The sequence below is a fragment of the Hipposideros armiger genome, unplaced genomic scaffold, assembly GCF_001890085.2.
Source record: "Hipposideros armiger isolate ML-2016 unplaced genomic scaffold, ASM189008v1 scaffold_92, whole genome shotgun sequence".
Classification (NCBI taxonomy): domain Eukaryota; kingdom Metazoa; phylum Chordata; class Mammalia; order Chiroptera; family Hipposideridae; genus Hipposideros; species Hipposideros armiger.
Genome location: NW_017731442.1, coordinates 2,577,420 through 2,603,122, shown reverse-complemented (window position 1 = coordinate 2,603,122; position 25,703 = coordinate 2,577,420). Strand labels below are relative to the sequence as shown.

General features: G+C 42.9%; 1 protein-coding gene across 1 annotated transcript; it reads right to left on the bottom strand.

Annotated features, from left to right (window-relative positions):
* LOC109383986 (calpain-3-like) lies at positions 1–25,703 on the bottom strand. The gene is made up of 3 exons (XM_019644866.1): positions 25,082–25,703; positions 15,968–16,037; positions 1–179 (listed from the first exon to the last, which is right to left on the bottom strand). The coding sequence occupies exons 1-3, from the start codon at positions 25,388–25,390 to the stop codon at positions 1–3; spliced, it is 558 nt and encodes a 185-aa protein (XP_019500411.1). The 5' UTR covers positions 25,391–25,703.

The following is a 25,703-nucleotide window of genomic DNA, read 5'->3' as shown; positions in this document are numbered from 1 at the left end:
CTAGCGACTCCTTTGGCTATAATTTAGCTTGGATACTGGGTCTGTCAATGATGGANTCACCTGGAAGTGGAAGATCCCCGCGTAGTTTTCGGTAAAACTCTGATCATGGGGTATGACTCGGAAAAGCAGGTGCTCGTTCAGGGTCAGGCAAGCAATGGCTGCGAGAAACCAGCAGTCACCTGTAGGCAAACATGTGGTACAGGTCATAGGAGTGGCCTGCATCTCCAGGAAAGAAAGAGACCCAATCCCAGCAGGCTGCTCTTCTTCTCTGAGGAACAGAGTTCAAGTGGTGCTCACTGTCCTACTTCCAGACCTGACCATACAGAGGTTTCAACCAGGGAAGGAATTTGACAGCAATCCCTTGACAATAAGGTATACCCTGGTTTTCCTGAAGGCTGTAGGCAATTCCTCCATCAGCCGTATAAGCTCACTTCCTTTTGGGGCCTCAATGGAGACAGAGTAGTAGGTCATAACTGGGTGGCTCTTCCTAACACCTGTGGGAAATCCACACTGCCCTGTATCTTCACAGCGTGAGTTACAGGGCATTTCCCCATCTGACCTAAGTGGAGACTAAGAGCCATCAGTCAAGTGGGTTTGTCTTGTAAGGAAAGCCAGTTAGGCTGCTGCCCTGGAACCAGTCTGTAGAGGGTGCTAAGACATTGCTGGCAACGGAATGAGATGGGGACATATTCTCTGAGCTTTGTTTCTGGCAGAGTACTGTATACAGTCTGAGGTGACACTTTTCTGTGTGTGTGCGAGTGCGTGTGTGTGTGTGCGCGTGTGTGTGTGTGTGTGTGTGTGTGTGTGTATGTGTGTGTGTGTGCCCAAGGGGCACATCTGTACATTGACAGTCACAGAATGCTTTCTAAGGAGAATAGGCTGTTATGTAAGGCCTTTATTTTGCTCTGTGGGATGTGATAGCAACTTTGGGACTGCAGAGGGGAGGCTGAGAGCTGCCAGCAGCCCCTGTTCCCTGGTTCCCACTGAAGCAGCCAGGCTTTCCTTTGAAATAGCGTATCAGTTAGAAGGCCCAGATCACTAGCTTGTTCAGGGCTCCACACACAGCCTTTCCTCAGGTGCAGGAATCTAGATATCCAAAACCTCCTTAGTTTCTCCTTCTGGGATCCAAATTAGTCAGATTCCATTTGGTCCGTGCCCTTTACCCTCGAGTTTTAAAGTATGTCCCTCAATGTTCTCTCCAACTTTACTTCACAAAGCTTTTAGCAGCCCACACGAAAGATAATACTTCCTGAACAAGAGGCAGAGAGAGGAAGGCCTGATGGAACAGCAAACTGACCAAACAGAAAATTGGATGCTTATCCACATGGCAAATATCCTCTTTGTTGAAAGACTCCTTTAATATGGAGCTATTCTGAGGCAATTTAAACAAGAGTTCGCGTTACAAGTGTTCTTTTTGGTAAGGCATTTTGTGTGCATGTATAGATTCTACATGCCCAAGGGACATGCTTGGTACACAGGCAATTTCAGAGCTATCTTTTTAGGAAGATGGGAACAGACAAAAGCAGGGCTTTTATCTTCCTGAGTGGCGTGTGTAAATGTCCTTGAGACTCTAGAGGGGAGGCTGTGGGATGAGGCCTACCTCCTGTGACACAAGGCAAAGAACTAATGGGAAATGTGGGAGGAACAGAAATTAAATGAATCAATCACCAGCACATACTGTTTTGAAAACCTCCTCCCAAAAATTAATTAAAANCTAAGTACTCTCCAGACATGGTCACACTTTCTCCTCATAACAGCCCACCAGGGAAGTGCTGATATTGTTCCCATTTTACAGATAAGACAACTGGGAATTTGAGAAGGGAAATCACTTGTCCAGTCCAGACCCCTGCATTAAGACTCCCCTCCTACCTGGACCTAGCCCATGCTTTCTAGAATCTTTCCTTTCCAGACAATGGACATCAGCAAATTCTCTGGCTCCCAGGTGCTCCTGGCTCCGTTCCTAGCCCTTCCCTGGAGCCCACATCCCCTCTTCTCTTTTGTGGATCATTGGTTTTGAGGGTAATTGTAGATCAAGCATTTGTACTGTGGAGGCTTTGTACCCACCCAGCCTTGCCGCAGGCCCTGTTGTCCCTGCTTGTGGAATTCCCCCTCACCTACCCGTCACTCCAGGAGCCGGTCCACTCCACCTGGCCCCAGGGATTCCGCAGCCGCACCAACTTCACTTTCTCATCCTTGAACAGGGTCTTGGGCAAAGAGAAAAAGCTCTCACTCTCTGGGGATTTTCTGGAAAGGGAGATTTTTCTGTCGTGCCCTGAGGACTGGGACAGGGATGGGGGGAGAATCCCATCCAGGGGGCTGTCTTGCCTGGTCCTGGTCAAGGAGACTAATCAGAAGCTCCCTGTGGAATGGCATGGTGAGAGGTCAGAACCTGAGGACCAAGTCTGTGGGACTTGGCCATCGCCTCACCATCTTCTCAGAAGTGATTTTCCCAGTGAACATCCAGCCATTATGAGCTTTGTGGATGGAGGCAGGGCATATACTGTAGGGCCCCAACTAGCACATTAGGTATCTTTGTGTGAATTAGGAAAAATGTCCCTACTGCCTGAGGAACTACAGACAAATGTCCTATGTAGATGGACCAATCAGAAAAAGTGCCCCTTCCTGCAGTCTGCTGTATGGGCTGCTGCAGAGGACTGCCTAGCTCTACCCAAATATACACAGTGGGTCTGAAAAGGTTCCTGTCTCTGACATGACCCAGTAAAGGCCAGATGTCCCAGGAGCAAAACCATAATTGTTTGGCCATGAGACAACAGGAAGCAAGAGGGTCCATGAAATCAACTTCATAAGACCAAAGTGATTTCTATTTGTTCCTTGGAAATGTTGGGGAAATCGCCACCTTTAGCACTAAAAACAAAGATCAACGGAGCAGCATCTGGTGGCAAGATCCACTCCTACCAGTCCAAACGGTCCTCTCACACCCCAGGAATTTAGCCTGAGCCTTGAGCAGATCTCCTGATTGGAGGCAAGCTCTGCAGATGTGAAGGGACAGAAAGCTAAGCCCTGACTTTGGGAGCTTGATTCAGGTAGCTCCTCAAGTCCCGCCTCTCCAAACCCCACCAACTCACCTCCTCCAGCCCAGTGACAGAGTAGGCATGGCCCTTGACGAGCCCACAGGCCATTCTTGTCTCATAGTGAACTGGAACAATTGTCTGTGGAACAAAAACCAGACAGTCTGTCAGGGGCTGGGGGGCAAAAGTCCTGTAGCCTGAGACAGTTCATACTGGTTCATCTTCTGGGTTCTGTGAGGACAAGGGCTCCTCCACAGTCGGAAAGTGTGCCTCCTGGCGATGAGAAGACCCTTAGATATTATAGGAGACACATTAAGAACATCATTCTTATTGGCCCATTAAGAATATAAAGCTAACTGGGGAAAAAAAGCATGTTGCAAAGAGGTACATACAGTACAACAACATTTTCAAAATAAAAATTTAGATTAAGTGTATGCGTGGAAAAATCCTAGAAGGACATATACCAAATATTAATGAAGATAGGTGTGGGGTTAATTTAGATGGGGTGAATTTAGATAGGTTCATGTTTCTTCTGCTTTACTATATGGCTCAGTATTCTTCAGTGAGCACTATTACTTCTGAAAGTACTAGAATATAAACTCTATTAGAGGAGAGGATTTGCTTTAGTGAACAAAGGAGAGAGAATTTTCTTCATTTGCTAGATGAGTGCTTGGCGCCTAATAGGAGCTCAATATATATGTGTTGAATGAATAAATGAATGAATTAGAAGAGAAGAAACACTTTAAAATAAATGAAGTCTCTCATATTTCTTCCTGTTAATTTGTTATCAGAGAAACTGCCTGGACCATGGAGGATGAAGGAACTCCCACGGAGATTCCCTCCAAATCCTCTCTCCCACCTTCTTCAGAGCCTTGGAGTGGGTAAGTTATTCCACCCCAGGCCCCCTGGAAGGCCCCAGGTAGGGGATCTGTGTGTAAGGCACTTGCTGCTGAGGGGAGTGTGGCGCCAACAGGGCGGGGTTATGCAGATTGGAGGGATGGTCAGTCCTGACAATTGGAGGTGTACACACCCTGGTCGGTCTGTCTTCTGAGCCTGTGGGGACGAGGTCTGAGTCCCTGAGCAGCGAGTTATCCATATGCCTCACCATCCGTGCAATCAACTCTCCCATATTCAGCCCAGAAGGAGAGGTTCCATAGGTCATATTTGTGCCATCCTGAGGCCCAACAGGGAGGGCAGGGTGCAATCCAGGAGAGGGAGATAGAGCAAACAAAGGAGGGTGATAAAAAGGGAAGGAGACAGAAGAAAGGGAGGGGACAGACAAAAGAAAAGAGGAGAGATAAATAGAACATGAATGGAGAAAATATGGAGAAAAGTGATACAGACAGAAAATGTTCATCTACAAATGTGTTATGCTAGCTGATCTTCCCAAGCCCTCCTATCCATTGGGAGTATTGGGAAAGAAAGGAACAGGAATTCAGCTTGGGCTCCTTCCTTTACAAAGGAAAGTACCTAAGACTATTACACATTGAGCACCCCCCCACGGCAGGTGTGTCTCTTGAAATTCAGGAGGCCTGGCCAGTTTACCATCTCTTTTCCCTTGTCTCTGGTCTCAATTCAAGCCACTTTGTTGCACTGAGAGGGGCACTGCAGACCGAGCTTCTCCCAGATTATAACACAAAGCCCCAAGTGAGAGATGCAATCAAGGCTCAAGGATTGGGAGGCTTTCTTGGGGAACTGGTGGACTCAGGTCCATAGCCAAGTATGTGGCCAGCTTAATGGGGGCATGCTGGAGCTGAACAGTTGCGGACACAAAGGCCCATACTGACAGGGGCCTCTGGACGTATTTCCAGTATTGCAGGGCTTGGAATGCCCTTGTCCAACCTGTTTATCGAAAATCCCTAGGAACTCTTCTCCCTTGAGAAATTCCCAATTGTCAAAATTGAGAGCTGTTCCTAAAACAAAACATTCACCCCATCCCAAAGGAGAGCCTTATGCTGCTATTCATTGGGTAAGGCTTCCCGATATTTGGCTCCTCCCATCCTTGCACCCCACACCCCAGACTTACATCAATGGAGCAGCCCATGAGGGAGCCTCTCTCAATAGCTTTCTTCATGATCTTGTACATGTCTCTGGGAGCATCCTTGATCTCAAAAAACTCTGTCACTCCTCCTGTGAAGTCCTCCATGGCCTCTGTAGTGTTCCCACCTTTCAGAGCTTCATAAGAACCATGGAGCCTTGGAGAGAAAATGAAGACCAACCTGGGGTCACAGGGTTCCAGGAAACATGACCAAGGTACCACTGCCACCAGAACTTTACTCTTGGGTTCTGTGATGTGCCCTTATCCAATGCTCCAACAACCCTGTAAGCTAATGGATAGGTACTATGATTCCCTTTTTTCACAGTGAAGAAATTGAGCTCCAGAGGCTACGTGGCTCACCCAAGGCCACAGAGCCAGTGCATGGGGACCAAAACCTAGCTATTCCCACTTCCTGATAGTCCTCTTTCTACTACACCCTGAACCCTGAGGTAGGACTCCATTAAAGCCATCAGTAGCTGGGGTGGGGCTTCTAAGTTGAGAAATAATATGACTTTATTAATATACGGCAAGCTTATAAAGTTGAGCCAAGCAAGACCCTGGGGTCTGAGCTCCAGAAATATAATGCTTGGATCCAGGACCTGTAATGCCACTATGAAGACAGAATTAAAGAGCTCACTCTGGGAAGCTGAAGCTAAAAATTTCCTACACATGACTTCATTTCTGTTCTTAAACATGGTGCTTTTAGTTAAAGCTGTTTCTGCCTGGACTTGATTTTCTCTGACCTTGGGTCACAGTTGATTTCTTTCTCTCTCTCTCTCTTTCTCTCTCTCTTCTGTATCAGCGAGACCTTGGCTGGATTTTGTAGCCCATCTCCTCATTTCTAGACCTGCCTCACACCTGAAAGTGTGGTCTTACTTAGCATATGCCTTCTCCAGCAGAGCACTCCAGAACTCATTGCGGTGGTTGGATTTGGTGAAAACCAGTTGATTGTTGTAAGTTGGCAGGCAGTCATCAATAACCACGTCCACCCAGTCTCCATAGCGCCAGAACTGAACAGAAATATCAAGCACAGAGTCACATCCTCAGATTACCATTGGGAAATGTGTCCCTACCCGACATGTCTTAGAGGCCTCTTTGGTCCCAGGGAAGTCCCATTTCCTCAGCTCTGCATCTTGGTGCTTGTTCATACTATCCTGGGTTTGGGGTGTGTGAATTTTTCTCTAACTGGACTGTGAGCTCCTTGAGGACATGAAGTGAATTATCACTTTGTCTCTTCCACAGAGTCCAGCCCAGTACTGGGGATGGTAGGTGTTCTGTGACTATCTGAGGACTTAGAATTTTTATTCTCCAGCTCAGTAAGTCTGGGGTGGGGCCTAGGTATCAGTATTTTTAGGTATTGCAGCTGATTCTAATGTGCAGCCAGGGTTGAGAACTACGGGTCTAGGTAAAGGTGATATATTGATCTATGAATTTCTTGATGACAAACAAGGTACAAATTGCTGCTGAAAAAGAGGATTGAAATGGAAGAGAAGGCGACCAGAACATGTGGGGTAGGAACACACTCTGACTGTAGCAGGAATGTTGTCTAATAATTGCAATTCTGGATGTTGTTCTTTTTTGAACAACTCAGTTTTAACTGAAGAAAGCCAAATGTAGTTTAATTCCCTTCTAATGACCTTTCCCCCTTATTGACAATAAGGCAAAAATCTGCCTTGTCTTTGTATTTATGTCCCTTTGGCTATCAGACCCTTTAAATATCAGAGGGAAACTTTGCAGCTTGATGGCACAAGAGAGAAACAAAATTCAGGGCCTGGCTGCCTTGTCCATGCTTGGATGGCAGCAGGACACTGATCCTGAACCTGAAGGCAACTTTCTGAGGCCTTCAGTCCTGAGGTATAGGGTCAGCAGGTACAACTGATCATTTGGTCAGTCCCAGGACATTATGAGCCTTCAGGGCTGGAGATGGATGGACGTGCCTCAGAACCCCAGTACCTGCTAGATACCCACATATAGAACTCAGTCAGTTCTGGGCCAGGACCAGGTTTTGGCTCTATGCCAGGACAATTTGGATCCAGAAAATGTCCAATGGCTGAATTGATTCTGGAACTAAAACTCCTTTCTAGGCCAAACCAGAAGCCTGGTCCCCAGATTAACTAGACTTTTCTTCTAGAGCCTAGAAGAACTGAGATACAGACTTGGTACAGACCTGCCTTAAAGGCAAACAAGTAAACAGGAGCCACAGTTGTGGACCCGGTTCCCTTTCCAACCTAAAGGGCCCTAGGGATTCCCAGTGCAAATATCTCCGGGACCTACTTGANAATACTATTTTCCAGTAAAAGGCACCAGGACTTCATGAGGAAATGGTTGGTTTTAAGACTGGGGCAGGAAATATACAAGATGAGCCTGGAGCATCTTGGGAGTGTCAGAAAGTAAGGAAGTGCTCAAAGGAAAAAACCCCACAACATAAGGGTATGTCAGAGGGACAAGAGTCAACTCAAAAGAACCCTTAATGGCTAAAGCTGAAACAATCTGAGCAACAAAATATATAAAGTAGTATTGGATTATAATACAAAATACAAAATAAATACCCACAAGTGCACCTTGAAATAAAGAAGTGATTGAATAAATAAAAAAAGAATAAATGGAGAGAACAGAAAAAGCTCCCATGCAGAATTCTCAATCCTCTGCCCTTAGGGAGGTAGAACATAATTCCTACTCCTTAATTGTGGGCTTATGCTTCCAAAGATTACTGTAGGGAAAAGGGGAAAAAAGTAACTTTACAGTAGAGAAAACTCACAAACGCTACTTCAGCCAGTTATCAAAGTCAACAATGATAAGACATGTTGATAGTCTGTACCCTTGATGTACAATGTGATGAAAATGTTACTTTATCTCTGTGGTTTTCCCAAAGCTCATAAGCCCAGTCTCATCAGGAGGAAACTGGCAGAAAAATGCCAATTTGAGGAATATTATACAAAATACTTGCCCAGCACTCAAAACTGTCAAGGTCATCAAAAATAAGGAAAATCTGAGAAACTCACAGCCGAGAGGAGGCTAAGGAGACATTCCTACTACATGCAATGTCACGTCCTAGACGGAATCTTGGAACAGAAAAAGGATAGGAGGGAACAACTAAGGAAATCTGAATAAAATATGGACTTCCTTCAAATAATAATGTATCCATTTTGGTTAATTGTAGCACATGTACCAGAGTAATGTAAGATAGTAATAATAGGGAAAACTGGGTGCAAAGTATATAGGTAATCTCTGTACTAGCTTCCCAATTTTTCTGTAAATCTAAAACTGTTCTCAAATTTAAAGTTTATTTCAAAACCAACTAGTTCAAATATATTTTCCTACACTGCAGTGGATCAGCTTGCAGACCCACTGCCTTGGAGCCCACTGATTTAGACAGCCCCTTGCCTGCTCTAAATGCAGTGAACCCTTGTGGGGCTACAAGTGCCTCCATGCAAGAAGAGCCCGGTCCTGCCCATCTGCAAGTACTTTGACCTATTCAACTGAAACAAACAGGTTTCCTCACTTGCACAGTAAGGCATCCTTGAGCCAACTGCTTCACCCTGTAAGGAGCCTGGCTGGTTAACATGGACCTTCCTGTTTAAACAAGTGACACGTCCCTAATGAGCCAGACTTAGGGGAAAGGTTAAGAAGACAAGTCTCCAGGTTCCTATTTCTTAACTGTTCACCACCTTCCACAGAACTTTTCTTTGAAACTATGAGCCTTAGTACCCTTAACCCCATTTTTCTACCCCCAGAATGCCAGCTTTCAAGAAGAGACACAATAACCAATTATACCTCCCGTTTTACTATGCATTTAAGTCAGTGCATTAGCTCTTTTAAAAATATTTATAGTCTCAGGGACCTATATAATATTATAATCATCTCTAGTTTAGGAATAGAAAATAACACCTCTAGTTTGAGGAAGAAGCAGAAAGGTATTTTGAGGGCACATGGGCAGGAGAACCTTGATAAGCTACTGGCTCAGAGTAGGGCTCCATGGCCTCAGCCTCTGGACCACTTGACATCCTGTCCCCAGGAGTTGTCTCCTGAAGCTGTATCCCTCCCATCCCTACCTTTGGCCTTTTCCACGTGATAGCCTTCATCTTGGTTTTCTGGCTCAGCTCATGGGAGCCCAGTGCCTGAACACCTGATGGGAACACACGGTCTTCAAATAGGCGCTTCTGAGCCAGGCACTGTTGTTTAAGAATGACAAAATCCTGCCCCTCAAACTTGAGGGGCTGTGTGACGGTGCCCTCTCCGTTTCTCCTGTCTCTCTCCCGGATCACGCGGTCACAGAAGAATCCCGGCAGCATGTAGGGCATGGTGACTGCTCAAGGAGTGAGGCCGGGCCTTCACTGTGGCCTCTCTCCCACTGCACCCTCAATCCAGGCCTAATCCTCTTGTGAATGGGCAGGAGCCTATACAGCTTCTCCACCCTCAGTAGTGTGATGCAAATGAACACAGCCCAGAGAGAGTTTGTGGTCAGAGTCAGCAGCTTTGGCTGGAGGCCCCTGAGCCCACCATGCCTGTCAGAGAGGGAGCCAGTGAGGGGTGCAAGAGCCAGGGACAGCCCCAGGACAGGCCACAATGGCCTGTAGACCTTTGGGGTACCGCCATCAGCCTTGCTGGAATTCTTTCTTTAAAAAGAGGAAATATAGTTACAGTGAGGCTTACCCTGCCTCAGCAAAACGCATTCATGCCTGCCACACTGGCAGCCAATGGGATGTAGCATGGGGCCTTTGAAACATGCTGTATATACTAATCCTATACAGGCTGCTGAATGCATAGAAGGAATATTCTCGAAGCCATTGTCTGAGGTTAATGAAGCCTTCATTCTCCTGATGTCCCTGCTCCGTCCCCCCAAAGACCTTGACTGGCCATTTAGAGACTCTAATCTGTGAGAGGGATCCAGGGGATAGGTGACTTGACCTCAAATGAAAGTCCCGGTTAGAGTGGGCCCCAGTGGCAGTGAATGTACATTCTTGGTTGCAAATTCAGGAGCTATGAGGCAGAGAATGTGGTGGGTGGGGAAGGAGGATAATTGAGAGTCAGAATTATATTCACAAGAAAGCTCAGCTTTTCCGCCATGCTTACATAAGCAACTTGAACGTGAGAGCTGGGAGCTGATGCGGGTGGAAACTCAGGTCTGACAGCCTACCCGCTAGGAGGATTCTGTCTCCCCAGCCACTCACTGACTCCTGTTGGCTTTCATCTATTCTGTGCGTCTCAAAGTGTGGACTTTGGGCTACCTGCATCAGAATCACCTGGGAGAACAGTTTAAAATGCAGATTCCCAAGACTCATCCCAGGCCTAAGGATTCAAATACTCTTGATAGGGGTCTGGGGCTCTGCAATTTAAATAAGCACACCACGAGATTCTTATGTCCACGAGAGTCTGAAACCATGACATTAGCATTACAGGCTACTATCATAGCTCAAAGTAATTTTTGAGGTCAGCTCTTTTAAGAAATTATTTTTACTCAGTTTATACATGAACAAAGTTTTTAAAAAATCAAACAAGAAAAAAGGTACATAGAGGAATAGCAATCTCTTGTCCTGCAAAACCTTCTCCACCTGCTAATCCCTCTCCACAGAGACAGCCTCTTTAAATTCTTTTAGCTCATTCTTCTGATATTTACCACTATATTTCTAAATATATGCTTCTTATATTATTACTTTTTATTATTTTTAGAAAGTATCAATAGAGTTCCTATTTTGGCAAATGAGATCTAGGCTTCTCACATTATGCTTTTCTCACCATCTTCCCCAAATAGTTATGTCACAAATGTTGGTAAAATTAAAATTCAGTATTTAGTATGATTAGGTAATTATTGTTCATGTCTTAGCTAGGCTGGTATCCTGTGTTATACTCCCTTCCTGTATAAATGTTTCCTTTCTCTTCTTCTTTATAATTCTCTTATTTTCTATGTATCTATCAATGCTTTTCCCTAGCAATAGATTTTCCCAAAACTTAAACTCATCAGATAACCTGGGGGTTCCATTGCTTCCCCACCAAGGCCTTTCTTTTTAGCCTCCTTCTTCCATATAAATTGGACCAGCTGCTCTCCAAGTCTGGAGCAGGGGCCTGGCACTGACTGAGCCCTTCTTCTGGGTAGAATTCTGTTCCTAGAATTCTAACTCTTCGGTTTACTCCTTGAGTTTATTGGCGCACAACTTGCAGCTTCCTAAGAATGGGTGCATGGGAAGTAAACTGCCAGGGCCCTTGACTGTCTCTTTTTTCTACCTTTGCATGAGATTGAGAATTTGGCTAGGTATTTTAAGTATTTAGGTAGGTATTTTTAGTTGAAAATCAGTTTCCTTCAGAATTTTTAAAGTATTGTTTTATCGCTCCTAGTTATCTGGTGTTGTTGAAAAGTATGATGCAATTTTGATGAATATGCCTTTGTATGTGACCTGTCTTTTCCCCCCAAAAGCTTTTAGGGTCATTTATGTGCCTTAGTGTGAGTTTATTTTTTTAATTCTTTGTGCTGAGCACTCAGTGATTCCTGTCAACATAGAGACTTTTGTCCTCAGTTCCAGGATACTCTTATATTATTATTTCTTTGACATTTCTCTCCCTTTCAATTCTTTTCTTTTTTCTTTTGGAATGCCTAAAAATCAGATGTTAAACCTCCTTTAATTTTATTGTATTTCCCTATTTTCGTTTGTTCTGCATTCTAGATTTCCTTAATTTTATATTAACCCTGCTATTGAAATTTTAAACTTCGCTATCATAATTTTCTAGATTTTTATTATGAAAAATACCAAACTTATAGAAAAGTTTAAAGAATGGACACCATATAGCCTACACCTAGAATCAACAATTGTTAATATTTTGTCATCTTTGTTTTACCTATCTATATGCATATATATAGATAGATTTAAGTTTTTGCTGAATCATTTGAGGGATGTTGCAGGTATCATAACACTTCATACCTAAATACTTAGGATAGAGCAGGTACCTCCTAAGGACAAGAATACTCTCCTACTTACTGTAATGCCATTATCACTAAGAAAATAAACTATTATCCTCTAATATTATCCAAAATCCAAATGCACATGCTAATTTCTTTATTTGTTCCCCAAATGTATTTTATGGCTACTTTTAGTATTTGAACCAGAATCCAGTTGAGGTTCACACATTGACATTTAATAATTCAGTAATTAGATTAGGTGATGTTGAAGTGAGAAATAGTGAACTGGAATCTAGATCAGAAGTTACCTAGAATACCACACAGGGAATCAAGGAGATGAGGAAGCTTTTAAGAAGAAAGAAAAAAAGAGGTTAAGATATATGCAGGATAAAGCAAGGTAAGTTCAGCACACAGCTAGTTGGAGTTCTAGAAGAAGATAATAGAAAGTGTGGGGAGGATTAATATTTTGAGAGATTTTTCTACAATTGGTCAATGGCTCAGATTCATATTCATGAATCCCAATGAATCCTAAGCAGGAAAGATATAAAGAAATATATGTTTAGATACAACATAGCGACATTGCAGGGTACCATAGAGAGAAGATCTTAAAAGCAGACAGAGAGAAAAGGCAGATGACCTATTAAGAATGACTGCTGATTTCAACAAAAATGTAAGCCAGAAGACAGTAGTGAGAATCAACCGAGGACTGCTTACTCAGGAAAACGATTACAAGATGAGAGCAAATTTCATACAAAAAAAAAATCGAGAATGCTTACTACAAATAGACCCTCACTAAAGAAACTTGTAATCAGTGTATTTAGGAAAAAGTAAAATATCCTGGAAGGAAAAGTTTAAGACTCAAGAAGGAACAGTAAACAAAGAAATTGGTAAACATATATGCATAAATCTAAGCAAATATTGACTGTGTTAAACATTACATTATTTTCTAATTTTTAAGGTTGAAAAATCAAGATAGAGCTAAAATTCTGAAAATAATGGCATATTAGTTAGGAGGGGAGTACTTGGAGTTAAAGTGCTCTATGGTCCTCATCTTGTTTATGAGAAAAATAAAACTGTTGATCAATTTCAGGCTCTGTCATAATAAATATGTATGTTAACAATTTAGGGCAATCACTGAATAAAATAGAGCTAGTTAATAACTTCCAAACTAGTAGGAAGAAAAAAATGAGAGAAAACACTTTGAATCAATTTTTTTAAAAGGCATAAAGAAGAAAGAAGTATTGTTTAAAAAGCTATACATACAGAAAGGTTATGGTTAAGATGATAGAAATAAAATTTGAAAATAGTATCAATGCTCATAACCAATGTAAATAGACTAAAATCCCCAGTTAAAAGACAAAGGTTTTCAGATTGGATTTTAAAAAGTTACAACAGTTTATAAGAAACACACTCAAGACATCAGGAAATAGAAATGTTGGAGGTACAGGAAAGAAAAAAAAATATGTCAAGCAAAAACTTGCCCCCAAAGCTTATGTACCTACATTAATATCCAATTAGGTTGAATTTAAAGCAAAAAACCAAAATACCAAAAAACCAAAACTTTCTTAGAGATAAAAAGGGTCATTACAAATTCCTAGAAAAATAAATATTACCACTGACTCAAGAAGAAAAACAATTTCAAGTGATCCCATAGTTATTGAAGAGGTTGCATCAATAAATAAAAATCTTCCCTTAAGAAAACACTGCCAAAATTCTACCTAATATTTAAGGAACATAAAGTTTTCATCTTACACAATCTATTTCACAAACTAGAAGAAGGGACTTTCCCCTCATTTTATGAGGTTAGTATAACCTTGCTAACAAAATGGGACAGCACAACAAAGGGAAATAATGAGCCAATCTCACTAATTATCATATATGTGAAAATCTAAATAAAAAATTTGCATACTAAAATTCAGGGCATACTAAAAGATAATACATTCTAAGTTTGGTTTATTTTAAGAAGTTTGGTTTATTCTTATTCAAAGATTGCCAGGGGTCAACATCAGAAAACTTATAAATATAATTTTGCATATTAACTGTTTAAAGGAGGAAAATCATGATTTTCTCAGCAAATGCAGAAAAAGTATTTGATAAAGTTCAACAACCGTTTATGATTTTAAAAGAAATTCTTAGCAAAGTCGTAATAGAGGGGAACTTCTTTTGTGTGCGTGTTAGTTTCTGTCTTTTTTTTTTTAAGATTTTTATTGGGGAATTGGGGGATGGGAACAGCACTGGGGAATTGGGGGAAGGGGAACAGATAAACTGCTGTCCTTTTGTTCCTCAGTCTAGTTGTGGAGGATGTTGCTTCACTGGCCCAAGTTGGCACCATCATTGCGCTCTTCCCAGGTGAGGCAGATCAGTCGCCGGCTTCTGGACGGCCGCTCACTGCGGCTACTGGACGCTCACACTGGCTACTAGCTACACACAGTAGCCCATGGCTACCCACTGCAGCATGGGCTGCAGCCTAGCCATTGCCGGAGACTCACGGCAGCCCAACTCCAGGTCGAGCCATTGTTCAGCATCTTAGTTGTAGAGGGCAGTGTCACTGGCCCTCATATGTGGGATCTGAACCGGGGCCCTCTGGCGTCCCAAGGCAGCTCTTAATCAACGCACCACTCGGCCGGCCCTCTTGTCTTTTTTTAAAATTAAAGTTTATTGGGGTGGCAATTTTAGTAAAGTTACATAGGTTTTAGGTGTACCATTCTGTAATACTTCATCTATATATCTATATGGTTATGGAAGGAGAACTGACTCTGGGTGGTGAGCACATAATGCAATATATAGATGATGTATAATAGAATTGTACACTTGAAATCTATGTAATTTCACTAACCATTGTCACTGCAATTAATTTAATTTAAAAAAGAATATTCCCTTTAAACTTGGGAACTACACAAAGATTTCTGTTAGCTTCTGTATTGTTAATATTATACTGGAGGGGTTAGCCAGTGCAATAAAACAAGAATTAGGCTGCTGAATACAGTTGTGCATAATGTATCGGGCAGCCTGTCATTATTTGCAAATCACCTAACTATATAGAAACATGGAATCTACAGACCAATAACTTGGAATCTGCAATCAAATTATTAGAGTTACTGAGTTTAGTAATATATTGGATATAAGAGTCAAATGAATGTTTATGCCAGAGAAATAGTTACAATTTTAAGAAAGATGCCATTTATAAAAATAACAAAAGATGCCCAGAAATAAATCTGCCAAAGGATATTGAAGACTTTTACAGTGAAAATTAGAAAACATTTGATTGAAAGGTATTAAAGAAGACCTATTTAAATGAAGAGACATCCATCCCCCTTTTTTATGGATAAGAAGACTCAGTATTGTCAAGAGATGCATTCTTCCCATGTTGATTCAATGCAATCCCAATGAAAATCCCAACAGGATTTACTCAATACTCTGATTCTAGAATTGAAATGGAAAGGCAAAGAGCCAGGTGTAGCAAAAACAGTGCTGAGGAAGAAAAACAAGTTGAGAGGACTTGCTCTATTGCAGCAGTTCTCAATCTGTGGGTCGCGACCCCTTTGGAGGTCGAACGACCCTTTCACAGGGGTCGCCTAAGACCATCGGAAAACAAAAAGATACTTACATTACGACTCATAACAGTAGCAAAATTACAGTTATAGAGTAGCAANGGGACATGCTTGGTACACAGGCAATTTCAGAGCTATCTTTTTAGGAAGATGGGAACAGACAAAAGCAGGGCTTTTATCTTCCTGAGTGGCGTGTGTAAATGTCCTTGAGACTCTAGAGGGGAGGCTGTGGGATGAGGCCTACCTCCTGTGACACAAGGCAAAGAACTAATGGGAAATGTGGGAGGAACAGAAATTAAATGAATCAATCACCAGCACATACTGTTTTGAAAACCTCCTCCCAAAAATTAATTAAAAGCAAAAACAGATTATTGTCCCTTTACTTCCCATAAAGGGATCCAACCTTTTAATCACCTCTTGATTGTTTGGCTGGATATGACCAGTGGGACTTTCTTACCTAAATCTCCTTGACAGATGTCAGTTCTATTGGCTCCATCAATGATAAATCTGGGATTCTCGCAAATTTCCTGTGAAACAAAAAGGAAAGAATAATAGCAGTGGTAGCTATTATTTATTGAGGTTCATTATGCAGTACTGGTCTACAGTATCAGGAGTTTTACATACACCACTCATTTAAGCCTCCAAAAACAGCCTGTGAATTGGATGTTATTCTTATTTTTCAGATAAGGAAACCGAGGCCCAGAGGTTTTAAGAAACTTGCCCAAGGACACACAGCCAGCAAGTACTAGAAACCAGAGGCATGCTTCCTTTTCCCATTGTTCCAAATTGCTTCCTCACACTGATATACTATACTGTTTTATTAAGGATGCACCCTGAGAGGGCAGTGTCATCACTGTCACTGCTTTGGCCAAGGGACAACAGAAAGCATGGGTCTTGTTTCCCCACGCCTGGAAATGACAGGAAAAGAGGTGCAGGAGAGAAAATAAGGCTCTTTCTCCCCAAGATGTGGTAACAGATATTTAGAGTCAGCATATGTCCTAGGGTCCATAGGACTTGAGAACTGGAGAGCAGAAAGTTAGATTCGGTGTGGGCCTCAGAGACTGTCCCGTCTGTGGAGTGTACATTTCTTTATTGAAGCTAATCCAATATGGCACCCCTGGCCCAGCAGTTAAGTGTGACCCAACAGAGGCCAACAGAGGATACTCTTGTTTTTGTTTGGATGTNTGCTCTATTGGATGTCAAGACTTATTTGCACAAGGTGTAGTGTTGGCACAAAAACATATAAATAAACACAAATGGAACACAACAGGGAGTGCAGAAACAGAACCACTCATTGATAGACGCTTGATTTACTTAAAAAGTGGCATTGCAAAACAGTGGAGAAAGGATTGTCTTTTCAATAAATTGTGTTGAGAACTTTGACTATCCATAGTCCATGGAAAAACAACAAAATGTGATCCCTATTTTATATTATATGCAAAAATCATTTCTAGATGGATTATAGACCTAAATATAAAGGCAGAAAAATAAAGTTTCTAAATGATAATAGAGAAGAATGACTTTGGCTTAGGAAAAACTTTAACAGAACACATAAAGCATTAACCATAAAGGAAAAAATAATAAATTAAGGATTAATTAAGAACTTTTAATTAAGACTTTTTTTAAAAAAATTTTAAATAAAAATAAAAGAGAGTGAAAAGGCAAGCCACAAAGTGGGAGAAGATATTTATAGTTCATCTAACCAATAAATGATTGGTATCAGGATATACAAAGAAAGCCTACAAGCCTACAATTCAAGCTGAAAAAGACAAACAATAGAAAAACGAGCCAAAGATATTAACAGGTATTTCATGGACAGCAACATAACAAATGGTCAAGAAATACATAAATGCATGAAAAGATTCTCTGACTTATTCATAATCCGGGAAATGCATCTTTTCATACATCTCTTGGCTATTTCTGTCCCTGCCCCTCCCACTGGAAGCATTCTATTGCTGAGTTTTTCAGCATGTTTACTATAATGTCTAGAGGTCTGTCCCCCTCATGACTCTCAGGAGGAGCTGCTGTCTTTGGGATATAGTGGGAAGCAGCCCTAAATGTTATTTATAGAATTGTCACTTTCACCAAAAGATGGCACTGTCATGATTCTCTGCTGAGTAGAGAGAGGGAGGGCTGGCTCTCAGTTAGGCACCTCATTTTGCCTTTCAATCACTGTCATCTCTATTTATTGATTCATTGTGCTAAGCAGGTCATATACAGTATCTCATATAATCCTTATAACAACTCTATGAAAATAGGAAGTTTCATTTTTTTTTTCACAAATGAGGAAACTGAGACCCAGGAAGGTCAGCAGCTTGCCTGAGGTCACATTATTATTATTATTATTATTATTATTATTATTATTATTATTATTACTACTACTAATAATAATAAGAGGTGGAGCTGGGATTAGAATCAAGTCTGTGACTTGGAAGCCTGTGCACTTCATCATTGTGTTATGCTCCTGTCCTTTGCTGTTTAAGCTAATAGTAACCCTGCCTGCCTTGAGCACATAGGAGGGCTTTATGGATGCTGGCTCATAGCAGCCATAAGGTGAGAATATTATTATCCCTATGACAGAAGAGAAAAATGAAACTTATAAAGTTTATGTGACTTGCTAGTGGCAGACTTGCCAGGGTTCAGAACAGGTCTGTTGGGTTCTAAATCCTGCTGTCTGAACCACTGTGCACAATGCTCTCAGTTCTTCCTCTTTCTGGCCAGCCCAGGGATCCCACTTCTCTGTAAACTGTCTGCCAGATGACACTCTAAAACAGATTACAAGGAGACCTCCTGCCAAGCCAAGTTCACTGGAAGATAAATAATATCCCTGAGAGACACAGCGACTGGGACCTAGCCCTAAGAACAGAGGGCTCACTGCCCCCAGCCTAGGTTTTTCTGTAGTTCTGCCCCCTCCCTCTCATCTCACACTGGCATGGAGCAACTAATTTTGTGCCAATGTAGGAGTTCTTTTCAGAACTGAATAACACAGATCAAGTGAACCTTTGGTTGGGAAGCTACATAGGGTGGAATGTTAATTATAGAGGCCGTGGGGTACATGGAAAAAGTCATTAGAGCAGGAGACGTCTGGTGTCATCACAGGTTGTCAGATAGTTTTCAACTTCAGAGTGCTGATGTAATGGCCAAGTACTGGGTCCTAGGAAGTCGGTGGTCAGCCACCCTCTACATTTCACCCCTGTTCTTTAACTCCATTTCAGACTAAAAGGAACCAGGCTCCTTGAAGAAATGATTCATTCCAGGTCTGGGGCAAAAAATGTATAAGATGAGCCTGGGACATTTTGTTGTGGCCAGAAAACAAGGAAACTATTTAAGATTAATGGGGTCATGTCAAATTATACGGGTAACTTGTAGGTGATTCCTACTGTCCAAAGACGGGACAAAGTGAACATCAAAAAGAATAATGACTGCAATGGATTCAAGTATGTTACAATGTTTTTTACTGATCACACTCTTAATAAGGTATTGTTCAAGCTGTGATATTTAAGAATACAGAGAGAATAGGAAGTACAGTCGCTTCTCGTTATTCGTGGTCATATTCTATAAAATTGCTGGGAGTGCTGAATTAGTGAATATTGAACTGTTGCTCCTAGAGGAAATACGGGAATAGATTCCTGTGAGTCTCTGGTCACAACAGTTTCATCAATTGATCAATACACAACCTTATTTTATGTGTGTTTTTGTTTAAAGACCCCTTATTTAATATACATTATTGATTTATTAACATTGAACTCACAGCCAACAGCACCAACTCGTGACTGAATGAAGCTTATCTAACACGTGTATTTTCTTCCTAAGGTACATCACAGCCTTCTTGAACTTAGGAACATCAGACAGCACTTCGGTGCTATGCTTGGGGGACATTTTAAACAGAGAAAGCACTGACAGTAAGTGCAAAAAATGTAAAAACTGCGGCACTAAATACACCATGAAAAGAACTGAAACAAGAAGGCAGCGTGTTGCTTTGTTTGGCTTCAGTTGTGAACATGTCCCTAGGGCAACTCACATTTTTCACTGTCCTACACATGTCCGCAAATGACCACAGAAGCACCATGGATATTGATTGTGGGGTTACAAATAAATTTTAGCGAGTAGGTGAATTCACAAATATAGAATCCGTGAATAATGAGGCTCAACTGTATGTGAATCACAGCACTGACATTATCAGTGTTGGATAAATCATACCTGTGGGGTAAAGTTAGAGGAGTTTTATGACTATCTGAACTGAAGCAATTAAAGGAAGGATGACATTATTTACGAATTACTACAATATATAGAGGTAATCAGCTGACTCCATTTTACTGTCTTCTGGTTCAAAGCCAGAAATAATGTGCTAAATTGTGGCCAGTGGAGTTCTGGCTAGAAATAAGGATGAACTTTGAGACTATGAACGGTACTAACTGTAGGTTATTGAAGATGGGGGCATCCATTTTCCCTTCAAAACCTTAGCATCAGGAAAGAAACCCTTCACCTGGAATGACTAAAAGAAGGAGTTCCCAAACATTTTCAATCCTATGCTTTATAAGGAGTTTTTAAGATCAGTTTTTATACTAGATTTCTGGTGTTCTAGGGATATATAAAAAACTCGTAAAAGTTCTGATGGTGATTATTTAAACTTGAAGTTTGGATGAAAATGGTAAAGAAAGCATCAGCTTCTCTTCAGCAGAATAATTCCCAGGTGTTAGCTGGGGCCTCAGGGCTCCTTGGAGATCTCAAACCTCCACTTCACAGCCACTGAGAGGCCAGAGCCTCCTCATCCCACCAGAGTTCCTTGGTTTCCTGGCAGTTTGCTTCTTCCAGCTCTCCTCCTCCCCCCACCCCCACTGCTTTCCACACTCTGACTTCCCGTGTGCTGGTTCAGCCCTGCCTGTGTAAATCGATACCAACTTCCTCCCTTTACCCAAAAGTTACTTGCCACAGGCATTTCACAAGTTCATCAGTAAAGACGTCTGAGGGTCAGGTCAAGTGGAGGGATGACGCTGAGCTGTGCGGCTCCTGTCCTGCTGTTTCCCCCACCCCGCCTTTGGGTTCTAGCTGTCCTCCCTCTTGTAAGAAAACTAGCATTTTCCTCCCCCCTTTTCCCCTCCACTAGAAAACAATCATGTTCTCCCTCAGAAAGAATTTATTTTCTGTAATCACAAGAATCTTCCTAATTTTTTCTTACGAATTTGCCTCTTGAAAAGACAAGGGGAAGAATTTGCCATGCTAAGGATTCACATTTGTTCAGCACACTTGGCTAAACAGGTGTAAAAAAATCAAAGATGATTTTGTAGTAGTAACAAGACCTAACCTGAAGAATTGTAACAGCCTTGGGACAAGGGAGAAGCTAGTTCTGCTGGGATGACGAGGACGCGGGAAGGGGCAGGAGACCAGGTCAACCAGACAGAAGCGAAACCCAGCAGGTATGGTTGGATCTGTGCTGATAGGCATCATGGGAGAAAGAAATGGTTTGAGAAGAGGAGTAGAAAGGGGATGGCAGAACTGTGAGTTAAGTGGGAAAGGGTCTTATTTGTCTTATTTTTCCATTCTAAGGCACTTTGCCCCTCTCGCATTTAAACACCTCTGAAATTGTGATGCATCTTACATTGGAAAGCTTCCTTCAATTGCATTCAGTTGGGTGGTTGTCATGACCTGTGGACACCCTCTGATACAATCAAGAAAATACCAGCACCAAAATCTTCTGGACTTGCTGAAATGTGATTCACGATGAATTGCAGCTTGGGGAACTTAGCTAAACTCTATGCTTGAAAAGACTGTAATTCAAGAGCTTTCCAGGTATGGGAACTACAGTGACATAAAATCACATGTTCAGAGTATAAAGGGGCTGCTGTCTGGGAGGGAGATTTCCTCAGGTCCAGGTGTTGGCAGAGGGAATTAGTTGGGCCCAGAAGTATAGAAGAGCAGGGCCAAGCGCCAGGTTAGACCAACTGGGATAAGCACAGCTGGACTGGGATGGTAATCATAATAACAGGTAAGAGGGAAGGCATACACCATAGAAATGTGGGTGAAGATGAGAACCAGCTCTGAACTAGCAAAATGTGGCGCCCTGAAAAGTTGGAGGGATGGGGACAGGATTTGAGAGGAAGAGGTAGGTTAGGCAGCCGTTGACTGGAGGTCCAGCCACTGCCAGCAAAGTAGGAAGCATAGGATCTGGATATAAGAAGAAGGTGGTAAATTCTCCCACCCTTAACAGCTGATGGAAACAAAGAGAGCTGAGCAGAAAATTGCGAAGGGAAAATGCAGAGTCCCAGCTCTCAGCACCAGGAGCTTTGGAGGGCAGAGGAGAAAGGGAGAGCTGATTTCTAGGGGAAGAGCTGGGGGATAAATTGGAGGTGCTTGATAGCACTTGTGTTTTTATAACCAAACACACATTTTATATTCAACTTATTTAGTTGATTGTAATTGCCTTAAGACACAATCAGGGGCCGGCCGAGTGGCACGATGGTTAAGAACTCGCTTGGGATGCCAGAGGGCCCCGGTTCGGATCCCACATATGAGAGCCAGTGACACTGCCCTCCACAGCTAAGATGCTGAACAACAGCTCAACCTGGAGCTGGGCTGCCCTGAGTCGCCGGCGCCGGCGACGGCGTAGGCTGCACTCCCTGTGGCAGTGGGTTGCCATGGGCTACCGTATGTAGCCAGCAGCCAGCGTGAGCGGCCAGCAGCCGCAGTGAGCGGCCGTCCAGAAGCCGGCGACTGATCTGCCTCACCAGGGAAGAGCGCAATGACGGTGCCAACTTGGGCCAGTGAAGCAACACCCTCCACAACTAGATTGAAGAACAAAAATGACAGCAACTTGTATGTTCCCCTTCCCCCAGTTCCCCAGCACTGTTCCCATCCCCCCAATTCCCCAATAAAAAAAAATCTTAAAAAAAAAGAAGACGCAATCACATATCCTCATGTTTAGTTGGACCAATTCATTTAGATCAGGCTCAACACAAGCACTCAGAGACATTGCTGTGGTGAATATCTTGATTGGTTCTAGACACAAATTAAGCTGGAAAGATGTTAATAATGTTGCCTCTTTTAAGAGACTGCACAGCTCGTGTAGGTGGTGATAAGAGGAGAATAATTCTCTTCTTCTTCATTGCTATCGTCTTCATCTTCATCATCTGATTGTAATAAGTAATACCTGATTGTGAAGAAAAATGCAGATTGATTTTCAGTGAATCTGGGCCTTAGATAGTAAAAGCAGGAAGGATATAGTCTCCTTTTCAGACTGCTCAAGCATGGCAAAGTTCACTGCATCAGTGGTGTATATGGAAAATGTATGTCTCCAAGAAATGCTTTACATTTCAGGAAGCTCAGAAGTCATTTCAGTTGTTCCGTTTCAGTCAGCTCATTGTGTGACTATAGATAAGTCATTTGCCCTTTCTGGATCTTAATCACTTCACCTACATGTAAGGGGGCTCGACCACATTTCCAAGATTCATTCCAACTCTGACCATCTCTATACATGCTAATTTATGCTAATAAACCCAATAGGCTGTTCCCCCATCTTAACCCCAGGGGAAAGGGTCATATTAACTGAGAGTGGGCTTTGCTATGTGGACCTGTAGCAACAGTAGAAAATTCAGGATTTTTGTTGCTGTTGGTGGAAGCACAATGTGGAACAGATTCGTCTTCTGGTGCCTCTCATGTCACACTGACAATGTAACGTTTAGGACAGATCTAGTGCTTAGAGCATAATAGACCCTTAAAACATTTTTATTAACATTCAAGTCTAGCTTTTAAGACTAAAATCCACCAATGATTTCACTATAAACAGTATTTGTAAGGTTTTAAATTTTTTCTCTGCAGTAGTATTAGAAAGGCTTTCAGGAACTTCCAGACTTGGAATGCAGGGCTGTCCTTGTCTCTGAGTGGTCAGCGCCTTCAGATGTGGGGTTTCATTCACCAGCAGCAGCTGAGTATCTACCAAGGGCCTGGCCCTTTGCTGGGTAAGGGGGTCCAAAGAGGAACAGGAATGGACCCTGCTCTCAGAAGATGAGAAAGCTTGAAGGAAGGGACACCTGAATAGAATTTTGGAAGGAGGATGAGGAGGAGCAAATCACATGAAAACAAGAAGGGCGTTCCGGACAGACAGACAGACAGACAGACAGCATGAGCAAAGATCTCCAGGTATGAGAAGACTTGGAGAAACAGAACAGCCGGATATGTCAGGGTCCAAGGGGAGAGGGTGAAGATGAGCTGGACAGGTAGGCAGAGCCAGTGTGAGAAGGGCCTATATCTCAGTTAAGAGGTTTGGACTTATCTTGAAGGCATGGGGAGAGGGGGGAGGCTGGTGTCATAGAAGATATGTCAGCAGGAGGGGTGGGGGAGAGGTTGGGGGGGAGGTGGAGGGTGAGGGAGTGGTGACATGCCCCTATACTCTGGCAGCAGGGCAGCAACTGGGTTGGAGAATAAAGTTCTTTCAAGTCCTCATTTCTAAATTGAGGGCCCTCAGGATAGTCACGGACCTCACCGCAGAACTGTCAGGATAGGAAAGGAGCCCTGTGGAACACACAGGGTGACAACAGGATTGGGTATTTCATCTCAGATTAAAAAGAAAAACATGCCTAATGAACAGCATCGGGCCTCAGCTTAACTTGATTAAACAAACGAAAAGCACTGGGCCTCAGAGTAAATGATTTCCTCGGGGAGGGTTTCTCTCCCTGACCTAGGTTAGCTCTCTTTGCCTTACGATCCCCTGAACATTGTCTCCTGACAGTCACCTCTCCTATTCAATGCCCATCTTGACCTCAGGACTAGGCTTCCAGAGAGCAAGAAGGTTTGTCTTATTTACTGCTGTCTCCCCAGTTGCTTGCCTGGTTTCTGGCTCTTGTAGGTGCTCAGTAAATATTTCTTGACTTAAGAACAAGAGTCATACTGAGGGTATGATCAGAGAAAGGAGCCAGGAGAATATGACTTGCCTTCTGGTAGATCACTGTAAATGAAACCCAGAGGCTGGAAGAGTTTCTTAAAAGAGAAAGTGTTTTAATCTGGGAGGTCATGCGCTCACTGGCTAGACTTCCCTCTGGTGTGCCTGTATTTCCTCCTTTGTGAAGTGAGGAATATGGACAAAACAATTGCTCGGGATTCTCCTTCAAATCCTAACCTTTTATGCATGAAAAAGTCATCTTTGCCTGCCACGCTCCTCTTTCCGGGGCTTCAGTGTTTCAGAAAGACATGGCTACCGGCAAACTAAAGGACAGCCACATGAAATAACCCAAGAAAATGAAGGAATCTTATAAAGATATAAGTTATTTAAACAGACAGGCCTGATCTGGACTGTTTGAAATTTGTTCTGGGAAAGGAATATTTACTCTTATAGGATGAATTCAACTGGGTTCCAATTACTTTTATAAAAAGCAAGTTTCTCCCTCCCCCCCTCCCCCATCAAGACTGAGACCAAGAGTGAGACTCAGCCGTGCCTCACCTGAGGACATAGCCCAGTGGAGCTGCTGCCAGGATCCTTCCCTCAGCGCCCATGTGCACAGCGAAGCTGTGGGGAGGTGCTGAGTGGGAGGACTTCTCTGAGGCAAAACCCCCAACCAGCCACCAGTAAGCTACTCACCGGAGGCCTCTTCCAGACGAACTGGATAGGGAACTTCTGGCTATAAAAGAGAGAGGTCTCATCCGGTGGGAACTCAGGATCCACAAAAAGAAACTTCTTTTCTAGACATTTCTTGTGAAGCTGCTCAAAGGTCTTCTCTTTCACTCCGATAATCGGAAAATTGCGGCTGATGATGGCTGAATAGATGCCACTCGGGTTTCCGCCCCCGGCCTCAGTGGTCTTGCTCTGGGCTGGACGGGGAATCGGCCCTGGGGACCTGGGCTCAGCCCCTGTCTGTGGGGCCACAGACGCGCTAATGATGGTCGGCATGGCAGGCAAATTTGAAAGGAAAAGGTTTTTAAAGAAAACAAGATACGGCTACCTTCAAGGAAAGGAAGCAACTGCAAAGGGGAAGTTGGAGTGATTCTGTCATCTGAGAGAAGAATGTCCACATCCAGTTCAAAGTTTAAAGCCCATCAGAAGGTCATCCAGCTTCTGTCCATCTTAAAAACTGAGCCGTGATCCCGAGGCCATAAGTTCTCTTGAGGAAGGAACACTAAAGGATTTCTACAGCAGTTTTTACTACTGGGGGGCTCCTACCAGCACATACATGCCAGAGGGAGAGAAAGAGTGTGAGGGTTGT